At 37.5% G+C, this 11,482-nt stretch overlaps 2 protein-coding genes and 1 pseudogene across 5 annotated transcripts in view; 1 reads left to right on the plus strand and 2 right to left on the minus strand.

Moving 5' to 3' along the window:
* The window catches only part of OPALIN (oligodendrocytic myelin paranodal and inner loop protein), a 237,139-nt gene that overhangs the window by 207,656 nt on the left and 18,001 nt on the right, over positions 1 to 11,482 (minus strand). The window lies entirely within an intron of this gene.
* The window catches only part of TM9SF3 (transmembrane 9 superfamily member 3), a 69,073-nt gene that overhangs the window by 31,295 nt on the left and 26,296 nt on the right, over positions 1 to 11,482 (minus strand). For all 4 annotated transcript variants that reach the window (XR_013398200.1, XM_001101439.4, XM_077946974.1 and 1 more), the window contains exons 4-7: positions 11,313 to 11,473; positions 9,004 to 9,081; positions 2,202 to 2,333; positions 430 to 596 (exon numbers count right to left, since the gene is read on the minus strand). Coding sequence is in view for 3 of the 4 variants with exons in the window: in XM_001101439.4 (XP_001101439.1) it covers positions 430 to 596; positions 2,202 to 2,333; positions 9,004 to 9,081; positions 11,313 to 11,473 (538 nt within the window). In the remaining variant the exon portion in view is untranslated. The remainder of the gene's footprint in view (positions 1 to 429; positions 597 to 2,201; positions 2,334 to 9,003; positions 9,082 to 11,312; positions 11,474 to 11,482) is intronic.
* LOC107000235 (nucleophosmin pseudogene) lies at positions 9,401 to 10,370 on the plus strand (annotated as a pseudogene).

Here is an 11,482-nt window from a genome sequence, read left to right on the forward strand (position 1 = left end):
ACTATTATTTACAGTGCTTTCTTCTACTCTGATGTTTTCCAGTTCTCAAGGTAAATATGAAGTAACTTAGTAACTGAAATTCTTGTACTTCTGATGAAGCTCTAATTGGATCTTCAACTTTAAAAAAAAATGCCTATTTACTTTGTCAAACAGCTATGAACTGAAAGTAACCTCTGTTTGTATCTTTAATGGAACATATAACCTTTATAACAAACCACAATGTTCAGTAATGCTAGTAAGTTTTGGCATGTAACAGAAAAATACAGACTACTGTTCATTATTTAATTTGTCTGTCTGCATTTATGATATTTATCATAAATTGTAAGATAAAGGAAATAAGTAACGATTTAATTATGATGGACTTAAAAGATTCCAGTATTAAAACTATTCAAGAATAAAGACATAATAAAGTTAAGTGTAGGCACTTACTCAGTATATAAATCTTCTATCATTGCAACAATAATAACGATGAGAGACACAGCAAATATCTGACATCCAGAACCAATGAGAGAGGAAAATATCAGTGGGTGACTTGATGGTCTAAATACATCTCCATGCACCTGTTTCCATCCATATTCATCTCCTAGGTCTCTATCCTATATACAAATATATAGAGAGAAAAGCAAATCATTCAGAATCAAACTAAAACATAGTAAATAGGTAAAAATCACAGTTGTAAGTTTCCTCCCTCCAAATTTATAGCTACTTAAAGAAATTCAAAATATTGAGAAAATATATTCCAAACTTAAAATGATCACTGCCTTAATAACAATGTTAAAATGCTGAGGTTCAGGACGTTGACTTCTGGTTGCGCTCAGAGAATCTCAAATAATGGAAAAAGAAAAGGTTTAGTAACAAAAAGAAATGGTCAAATTGGGAGAACAGTGCACTGACTCTCTTAATGTCACTATCAGACACTATTCTTGCCATTCACCTCATAGCTGTACCTCATATACAATCAGGGGCTAGGTGGACAGCGAAAGAGAAGAGTATCAAAACCAGTACTAGATGCCCTAAGAATGCAGAAATGTCCTTTAGCACCTAGAATCTAAGAAAACATATGGGGGAAATATTCGATATGAATGTTTTTATTTAAGAGTCTATATAGCATTTTTTTAAAAAGAATTCAATTTTTACTTTGCAACCTTAGTAAGCAAGTGTTCCTTAAACAGTTTCTAACACAGCTTGCTTCTAAAACAATATTTACTAAGGAATAGCAGTCCCTCAAGGTAATCTGTTGTGGTGGGGAGAATCCTAATCAGATACAGTTAAGAGGCACCAAATGCTTTATCAACCCTTTGATACTTCACAATATACCCTAGTATATTAAAATTTAAAATTTTAAACTATTTCCCAAGCCAGGCACAGTGGCTCACACCTATAATCCCAGCACTTTGGATGGCCAACGCTGGAGGATTGCTTGAGGCCAGGAGCTCAGGACCAACCTGGGCAGCATAGTGAAATTATCTCTACAATAAATAAAAAAATAGCCAGGGGTGGGGGCTTGTTCCTGTAGTCCTAGCTACTCAGGAGGCTGAGGCAGCACGATCACTTGAGCTCTTGAGTTTGAAGTTACAGTGAATGATCACACCACTACACTCCAGCCTGTCTCTTAAGACAAATTTCCTATTTAATGATACAGTTTACCTATATGGAAAGTCCATTAGCTAGCACTCCATATAACACGCTTTTTGTTCTCTAACTTAGTGAAAGAACTTAGAAAACAAATCTTTCCTCTGAACCCACTAAACTAAACATAAATTAATCCTTCTACCCATTCCCTGAATTTTAAGCAATATTTAACAGTATTAGAAAGTTACTAATACAGGTCTACATCCTCCTAGATGCAATTCTGAAATAAAGAGTTCTAAGAACTAACAGTTTGTTTCTTAGGTCTGACATACTCTTACTTGGTGGCAAAACTTGGCTTGAACTAACAAGAGGTTACACTATTTATTTATCCCACTTCGGGTGAATGTTCATATGTTTTGCTGAAAAAAATAATAGTATTATTTGATTACAGGGCATGGTTACAGAGCACACTGGGCATTTTACATCTTTCTTAACTCTAAAAATCCTGAATTCTGGAAACTCATCTGGCCCCAAGACTTCCGATAAGAAATTATGACCTACCTTCCAACATTTAAAACTTAACACTCAGTTAAAATGTTTTTACAAATATAATGTAAATGTTTACTCACCATATCATCCATTTCTTCCTCTTTGCTGTACCGAGCATAATCTTTTCTTAATGTTCTCATTAAAATCATTGAAACTAAGCCCACCAAGAAGATCACCATCATGAAGGAATTGAAAATTGAAAACCAATGAATCTAAAATAACAGAAAATAAAATGTTACCAACCTGCAATACCAGCCCAAAATTCATAGGTTCCACAAGGACAACTGGATGTTAATGCAAAGAAAAAAAAAGTCTTTAATTAAATCTTTTAGACAAAAATCCAAATTTAAGACACTTTGAGGATGAGTATTTATTATGCTAAGGGGATTGGCTTTCTTTACAATAAGCTCCCATATGTTGAAAACAAGCTACCATTTATATAAATTTTCAAAATCAAAGTTATTGTTAAAAAAAAAAGTACAATTGGCCAGATAGCCTATACTATTCAGCATTATATGGAAAAAACATGGGCTCTGGAGTCAAACATAGCCAATTTCTGGCTATGTGACTGCAGTTTTCTCATCTGGAAAATGGAGGAGATAATACTTATCTTGTCATTGCTTTGTGGGGTTTAATAATGTATATATAAAGCATGGCACCTTAGATGCTCAGTAAATGTTAGTTCCCTTCTCTCTAACTGAACAATCTGAAAACCTCCTTAAAATACTAAGACTAAACCATTATAGTTGGCTGCCATGGACTTAGGTTACCATTCTGAATGATTTGCTTCACTTGCTCCAGGTTAGTTCATCCTCACCCTATCACCATCATTATGCAGCCCTTTCCAAACGCATGTTACATAGAATATTGAGGCATCCTTTAGTTCCTCAATGTTCTTGAAGCACTTGGCTTTGATTTTATCCACACATTTGTTACAATATTACATCTAGATTCTGGTTCATAGTCACAAGGTACTACTCAAAATGTAGCACATCTGATTTGAACTAGGTCTGTGGCACTGCCCAGTTATTTCTTTATTTACATTTTAATTCCCAAAAGATCTTTAGGGATAGTGCCCAAATTTCTCTCCTCTCTTCAAGGCCCCAATACCATCCTTTCTCCTGCCTTCCCTTGAAGCTAATTCTGTCTTCTACTATCCATCATGACACAATCTTTCCACATCCACATTTTGAGGTGTTTTTTTCTCCTCTCATTTTGCATCCCAACCCCTCCACCTTTCACCAGCATCAGCAATCTCCAAAGGTCCTTATCTACAATGATGTCTACTCCCTGGGGTTGTCATAAAGTTTAAACAACAAAGGTAAGCCTGGCACATCATAAACACTAAATAAAATCTAAAAGTTATTGTCATTGATATTATTCTCTTCTGAAGTGTTTGCTTCATCTTTTGTCCCTCATTCTTTCCATCTTCTCACCTCCCGATCCTTTCAATGTCAATACTTTTCAAAGGAGACATGTTCCAGTTCTTCCCTCACTTCCTCCAAAACACAATACAATCTCACTTTTGTCCCACAAAATTTCTCTCAAAGGCCTGCAATGAACTTCTAAACAGATTCAGCGGCCAATTATCTGCCTCACTCTCCTTGATCTCTCTGCCACATCTGACCTTTCCTTGTCAGGAAAGCATCCTACTTCACTGCTGCTTCTCCTCTTTCATCTTCCATGCTGGCTCCTCCCATCCTTTGTGAACTTCTCCAAAAGCTCCAGTCTTAGTACTCTGCTGTGACTTCTTTAGGTTCTCAGAACTTTTAACCAGCATTCCAATGATGATGATAACACCCTCTCCCCGACCTCCCATCCCACCCCAAATCACTAGTCTTCTTTCACCCTCATGTTTCAGGTTTTTGCTAACTACAATAATTTCCACTTGAATGTCTTTCTGGAATGTCAGACTCAGACTGCCCTAAAGTACACTCATAATCTTCCACCTCACATATAATACTTGTTTCTGATTCTCTAACTTCTGCTAATGGTACTAACATTTGGCTTTGAAATTTTATAATTATCTCTGGCTCTTCCTTCTCCTTAATTCTTCATAAGTATTATTAAGCATTCTTTTTTCAAAATGACTTGTATCTATCCATTCTGCTTCATTCCCATGCCGTCACCTCACACCTTGATAGCACTAATGGCCTCCTAGTTGGCCTGTTTGTTGGTCTCTCCCCTTCCTATCTATCCTGTAAAAAGCTATCAAGGAAATCTTTCCAAAGCATGTTCATTTATCACTCCACTATTATAAAACTTAGAGTTGTATATCCTATTTCTCTTATATCAAATCTAAGCTACTTTCTCCAACATTCTATACTCCCTGTAATATGGCCATCTCACCTTATCTAGTCAGCTTTTCTTTCCATTATATGCTATATTCCAATAAGGCTTATTCCTCTTCAAGAACCCACAAGCACAGCATACTCACTTCCACCTCTGCATTTTTCTCATAATTTCTTCTCACATGGGATCTATTTCTACTCCCCTTAGCAAATTCTACCCAGTCTTTATATTCCAACACAAGCACCTTTCCCTCCATGAAACCTCTTATCTACATATTCCAGTTCTTCATAGATATCCTCCTGCTCTAAAATTCTACAGGTACATACATATGTATTGCTGTGTATGATTAGGACATATGTTAACTTGGACTAACGTGCTGAATATGTGCATGAAGCTGAAGGGCAGTCCTGGCTCTGCTACCCACCCTGAGATTTCAGGGACGGGATAAACTCTACGGCTCTTCTTGAAAAACAGGAGACAGCCTCTTCAGAAGATTATTCCTTACTTCATTCAACAATTTATTTATTGAGTAATCTAGTGAAATTATAAAGGAATCAAGAAATGCATTGTTTTTTTAAATGTTTGCTCAAAAAAGATTATATAAATCTAGTTTATTGTAAAAGTATCATTTAAGGTTCATAAAAGCAGTCTATGATTTTCCAAAGATTTTATTTTGCTCCCACCCTGCGATGTTAACCCAGAAAAGCTCGAAAGGGAAAGAAAAATGACACATACCTTCTTTTAGTCAATTTATCAAATTTTTAAAGTTTTATATAATTACTAGTAACTATACTAACTAGACACACATTAAACGTTGAAATTTCTAACAAAAGCTCTGCTATTTTCTAATCTAAGATATATACTAATCTATTATAATGTAGTAATAACCTGAAATTTTATAACATTCCTTTATTCTAAAAATTATGAGATGTTGTATAATTGTGAAATTATTATACCAGGGAAAATACTTCTTAAAAATAAAGAAACCTGATGTCACAAAGACGTTTACTAACCCTACTAATTGCTGCATGCCAGCACCCTCTAGTGTCACTAATCCTGAAGCTGCACCCTCAATTTGTCATAAATTTTAGAACACAACTGGAGATAAATAACTATACCAACAATACTACCTCTTACCTGCTATGTGCCAAACACTGAACTGGGTGCTTTATATCAACGTGAAATTCTCCAACAGCTCTGCAAGGTACTATAATCCTTGCTTCACTATTAAGGGAACAGAAGCTTAAGGACCGAATCATTTAACCAAGGTAATAGTATGCAGCAAAGCATCAGAGTTTGAATTCAGCTCTAGCTCCTTTGCCTGTGCTGTTAGTCACCGTATTAGAAGCGATCCCTATACTTGCACATCATATCCTCTCCTTCTACTTAAGGAAAACGATGCAGTAGTTCTCTCCTTTTTCTCCTGCACTGCCAGTTTTGCAACCTCCACTGAACCCCATCAGCATATAATGTTTTTCTTACATCTTAAAAAAAAAGAAAAAGAAAAATCTCCTAATTCCATTTTCTGCACTGGCTACTGCACCATTTCTTTGCTCCCTTTAGCAGCCAAGCTCCTCACAAGTCCATACTTGCTGTCTCCAATTCCTCTCCTCCCATTCTCTCTTACAGAAGCTCTGTTCAGATTCCGAATGCCCCATCATTATACCAAAATTCTTGTCAAGTTCACCAATGACTCCAGGTTAATCCAACAGTCACTTTTCAGTGCTCATCTTACTTGACCCATCAGCAAAAATTCAGGACTCGTCTCTCGATCCTCCACGATACACTTTCTTCTCTCGGCATTCAGAACACCATGCATTCTTTTTTTCCTCCCAAAGCCCTTAACTGAACTCCCCTGTTCTTCCTAAACTCTTAGTACTGTACCCAGGGCTTAGTCCTTGGTACTCGTCTCTCCCTACATTTCCCTTCCTTACCAATTATTACATTCAGTCTCATAGCTACAAATATGATCTATATGCCAATTACTGCAAAATTTGTATCCCTAGCCCAGACCTCTCTCCTGAACTCCAGGACTGATATATCCAATTTGAAGGTCAATATTTCCATTTGGATATCGTACAGACACACCAAAACTAACATGTCCCAAACCATACCCTAACCTTCCCCTCTAAATCTCCTCCAAATACAGCCCCAGGGATGTCAGCTCCACTCAGACTAAAAACCCTAGAGTTTGTCTCAACTCTTCTTCACCTTCCTATCAATCAGGAAATGCCTCCGGCTTTAACTTCAAAATACACTCACAATCTAACATCTTTTCATCACCTACCCTGCTACCACCCTGATCTGAGTTACCTTACCTCTTACCTGGATTGCTGTATCAGCCTCTCCACTGTTCTCCCTGCTTCTACCCTTGACTTCCTGAACCCACATAATAATCTGATCCTTTTAAAACAAAAGTCAGATTTGTTGCCCCCCTGCTGAAAACACTACAGTGCTCTGCTGAAAACACTACAGCGCTCCCCAGCCCCCTTTGCACTCAAGAGTAAAATCCAAAGTCCTTAAAATGACCATGGATGATCTGGCTCCTGCTACCTCTCTGACTTCATCTTCTTGCAGGTCCTCAAACCACAATAAGCATATCCTCCCTTTAATAGGCTTTTCAATGGTGTTGCCTCTGCCTGGAATACTCTTTCCCCTAAATACCCACATTACCCACATTTTTAATTTCCTTCAACTCCTTCAAGCTTTTGCTCAACAGTCCATTTCAGAGGCTTACCTTGACTACAGAATATAAAACTGTAACTTACCCGACCCCCGGTACTCTTGTTCTGCTGTCTACTTTTTCTTTTTTGACACACTTCTCTTTGAATACAGTATGTTTTACTTATTGTATTTATTTCACATCTCCTCAACTAAAACATAAGTTCCTAGAGGGTATAGATCTTTGCCTTTATTTTCTAATGTATCCCTACTTACCTAATACAGTGCTTGGCAGATAGCAGGTGCTCAATTAATATGTGTTGAAATAATAAATACAGTATACTGCTCTATCGTGAAAATACTAAAAGGCAGTCTTTCCCCTAAGTTGTCAATGCCCAGTGGGGCTAGAAACAAGGCAGACCTAAAGAGTTCCAGTAGGGAGTGCCAGTTAAGACCCTTCATATCCTCAAATGTTATCTAAATCTTGAAATTATCTGCATCCATACCCCCAGGATTGCCTGAGCATTATACTTGAGGAGAACACATAGCAGGTGGAGTTGAGGTGGGGATTGAGGTAGGGGAGAAAATTTTAGCTCCAAAAGTAATATGCTAAATCCTTCAGTAAAAACAGTCCAGGCAGGGCACAGTGGCTCACGCCTGTAATGTCAGCACTTTGGGAGGCCAAGGCAGGTGGATCATTTGAGGTCAGGAGCTCAAGACCAGCCTGACTAACACGGTGAAACCCCATCTCTACTAAAAAAATACAAAAATTAGCCAGGCGTGGTAGTGCGTGCCTGTAATCCCAGCTACTCGGGAGGCTGAGGCAGGAGAATCGCTTGAACCCAGGAGGCCGACGTTGCAGTGGGATGAGATCACGCCACTGCACTCCAGCCCAGGGGACAGAGCAAGACTGTCTCAAAAAGACTAAATCCCAAATAGCTTAATTGTTAAAATCTTTGAACTCTGAGGAAGATCAGAAATAGTGATAGGTTCCAGTAGAGTCTAAGAATGGAACCTAACAGTAATATGTAAATCTGAGACAACAAAAACTTACGGACCATCTCAAAAATAGGTGATTAATAAACTTTAAAATTCTAGTCCAAAAGATTAGATCAAAACAAAGAAGCAGCAATTCAGGAAGAAAGTCAGAAGAACAGATATATCCTCTTATGCCCTGTCTTTTTATCTCCATCCTTGAGGACGAAACCACCAAAACAAAGTGTGATTTTTGCTATAAAGAATCAAAACTACCTGTACAAAACCAACACTAATGTCACTGGCTTCATGAACTAAAATTCAGCGAGTATCTGTCAGTGGGGGCTGGGAGAAGTGGGGGTGGGGGGCATTTCTTCCCATTCTTGACATTTCTTTCTACATGGATGGATTTCCACAAGCAAAAATTCCTGATCTCAATCCACTCTCTCATTACCTCCTTCTGATGCGCACATTCTGTTCCTTCTCACACCGTAAGTTGTATAAGGGCAAGTGCCCATGTAGGGAAGCCTACAATATACTCTTGAGTGTGTTAAGTCTAATTCTGAGTTTCAGTAGTAAGAAGCCCACTTGATCACAGATATAAGCCACATTCTCCACTACTCACCCTATTAGAAGTCCAATGCGCTATCCGTTCTGCAACGCAGTCACCTAATATTCACCTTATTAGTGATATTTTGGCTTCCCATATGTTATATTCTTCTTTGTATATCTCTTAATTGGTTTAAACCACAAGCACAAAGAAGGAAGTTTTTTTATTGCTCCTCTAAAACTCCCTATCACCCTTACGATTTCAAGCTCATGCTTTAAATCACTATTAGCTAAATCTTTTAATCCACCATCCTCAACACAGTGCCCTGCAAATGACAGATGCTCAATGTTTGTTAAACGAATTGATGTACATATTCAATGTCTTAAATTACACTATTTACCTACCCGATGTTGGAAAAAGGACGGATCAAGGTATTTGTCAAATCGATCTTCAAATTTTACATCTGACTTTTTCCATTTTACCTGAAAAAAATTTTTCATTTGAAAATAAAGGCCAGTAAACAAATAATCTGATGACTGAACTCTGAGCAAAATACAGAACTATCTACACACACCAAGAATTAAAATTCACTAGAGAAATGGAGGAAAGTTACTTACAACATGAGAAATGGAAACAGTTATGATAAAACTAATCAACTTTTCTGTTTATTGACAAAACTTAACAACTTTCCTTAGAGGGGTCATTTCAGTTCTCAAGGGACTGTTTACTTTCGTTGACTTACATATTATGACCTGATAAATGTGACATGAACTGAATTAGTATAAGCTCATATCACAAGAGTCTAAATCAATTAAAATAAGAATCTGTACATCTGCCTGGTGTGATTCTGTCCTGCGCAGCTGTTCTCTTGAGCAGAAGTCATTTATCTCTGTCTGCCTTCTCTCCCACCTGTGTGCTGCCACCCCATGGAAGATTCGATGGACAGAGACATGTGTCCCTGAGGCCCCAAAACTATCTTTTCGGTTGTGAACTAAAGGCCAACAAAGATTATCACTTTAAGGTGGATAATGATGAAAATGAGCATCAATTAAGAACAGTCAGTTTAGGGGCTGGTGCAAAGGGCTGCACATTGTTGAAGCAGAGGCAATGAATTACAAAGGCAGTCCAATTAAAGTAACACTGGCGACTTTGAAAATGTCTGTACTGCCAACAGTTTCCCTTGGGAGCTTTGAAATCACACCACCAGTGCTCTTATGGTTGAAGTGTGGTTCAGGGCCAGTGCATATTAGTGGACAGCACTTAGTAGCTGTGGAGGAAGATGCAGAATCAGAAGATAAAGAGGAGGAGGTGAAACTCTTAGGGGTATCTGGAAAGCAATCTGTCCCTGGAGGTGGTAGCAAGGTTCTACAGAAAAAAGTAAAACTTGCTGTTGATGAAGATGATTATGATAATGATTTTGATGATGGGGAAATTGAAGAAAAAGCACCAGTGAAGAAATCTACACAAGACAATCCAGCCATAAATGCACAAAAGTCAAATCAGAATGGAAAAGACTCAAAATCATCAACACCAAGATCAAAAGGACAAAAATCCTTCAAAAACAGGAAAAAAAACCTCCTAAAACACCAAAAGGACCTAGTTCTGTAGAAGACATTAAAGCAAAAATGCATGCAAGTATAGAAAAAGTGCATTGAACAGTCCTGGGCACTACTGGTAAATTAAGCCCAAAGATGGTGAGAAAGGAAAAGGAGAAACAAATATAGTCCATACTGAGTATCATCAACAATCCAGAGTGAAGTCTTCTATTTTAATCTCAATCCCCTTTTCTGATTTGCCACGGATGCCTCTTCAGGCTGGAAACAATCTCACTCTTGGTTCCCTAAAGCACTTTCTTCTGACTGCTGTGATTCAGTGAACCTTGCCCTTTGCTTTCTATTACTTGTGCATTTGCCTCACCTCTGACCATGTTCTGGATCACCTTTGTATCTCCTTAGCTGCTCAATAAATATTTGAACGAATAATAGTAATAAAAAAGATTCTGTACATCTTTATTTTTAGACTGCATTACTTTAATTACAACTATAAAATTTCTTCATTAAGTTCAGTTATACAAGGATTATTTGCATCAGGTACATATGCACAAAGCTTGAAAAACTTTCAAAACTGACTATTAGCAATGGACTCATTCCAGTTACGAGGCAATGACTGGCAGAAAGTCTGTCTACACTGAATTTCTCTCTCATTTCCACTATTTTTAAGCCTAAGAGAACAGAAATAGCCTGACAGTTGCTAAAAGGCTCTGACAAGCTCTCACTGTGCATGAGTATATTATTCCAACTGACAGAGCAAACCATGATAAACTATCTATCCAGCAACTTTCAATACAGCATCACTTCTATCTGCAACATTAAAAAGGAAAGGGAAACAACATGAAGTACTGCAATCTAAAAACATAACCATAAAAATACATGACTGGGTTAGTCTAATTACCCAGTTACAACAGTAAACTTGACTGTACCAAAAGGTTTAGGTCCTGCAAAGGCATAACTGGTATCTAATACTACAGACCTGAAGCAAATCCTCAATTTGCTTTTAGGAGGCTTACTTAGATACACTGAGAAAATATAGTTTTAATAATATTCTGTTGCATCCCATTTCAAGCTACATATTCATCTACTAAAGCTCAAAGCCACAAATTGTTGACATTAGGTCACAAACACTACTTCCTACATTAAATGATTTAAATACTTACTGAATATGACATCTGGATTTTAGTATTTGGAACCAGTTTCACCTTTCCTTCACTAGTTAGATTAACATCAACAATTCGATTTCCATTAAAACCTATTTCAAGTTTTTTGTAGGTCCAAAGATAGTAATCTTCTCCATTTTCATCAGCCTCACCAACAATACCTAAAAAAG

The sequence above is a fragment of the Macaca mulatta genome, chromosome 9 (genome assembly GCF_049350105.2).
Source record: "Macaca mulatta isolate MMU2019108-1 chromosome 9, T2T-MMU8v2.0, whole genome shotgun sequence".
NCBI lineage: Eukaryota > Metazoa > Chordata > Mammalia > Primates > Cercopithecidae > Macaca > Macaca mulatta.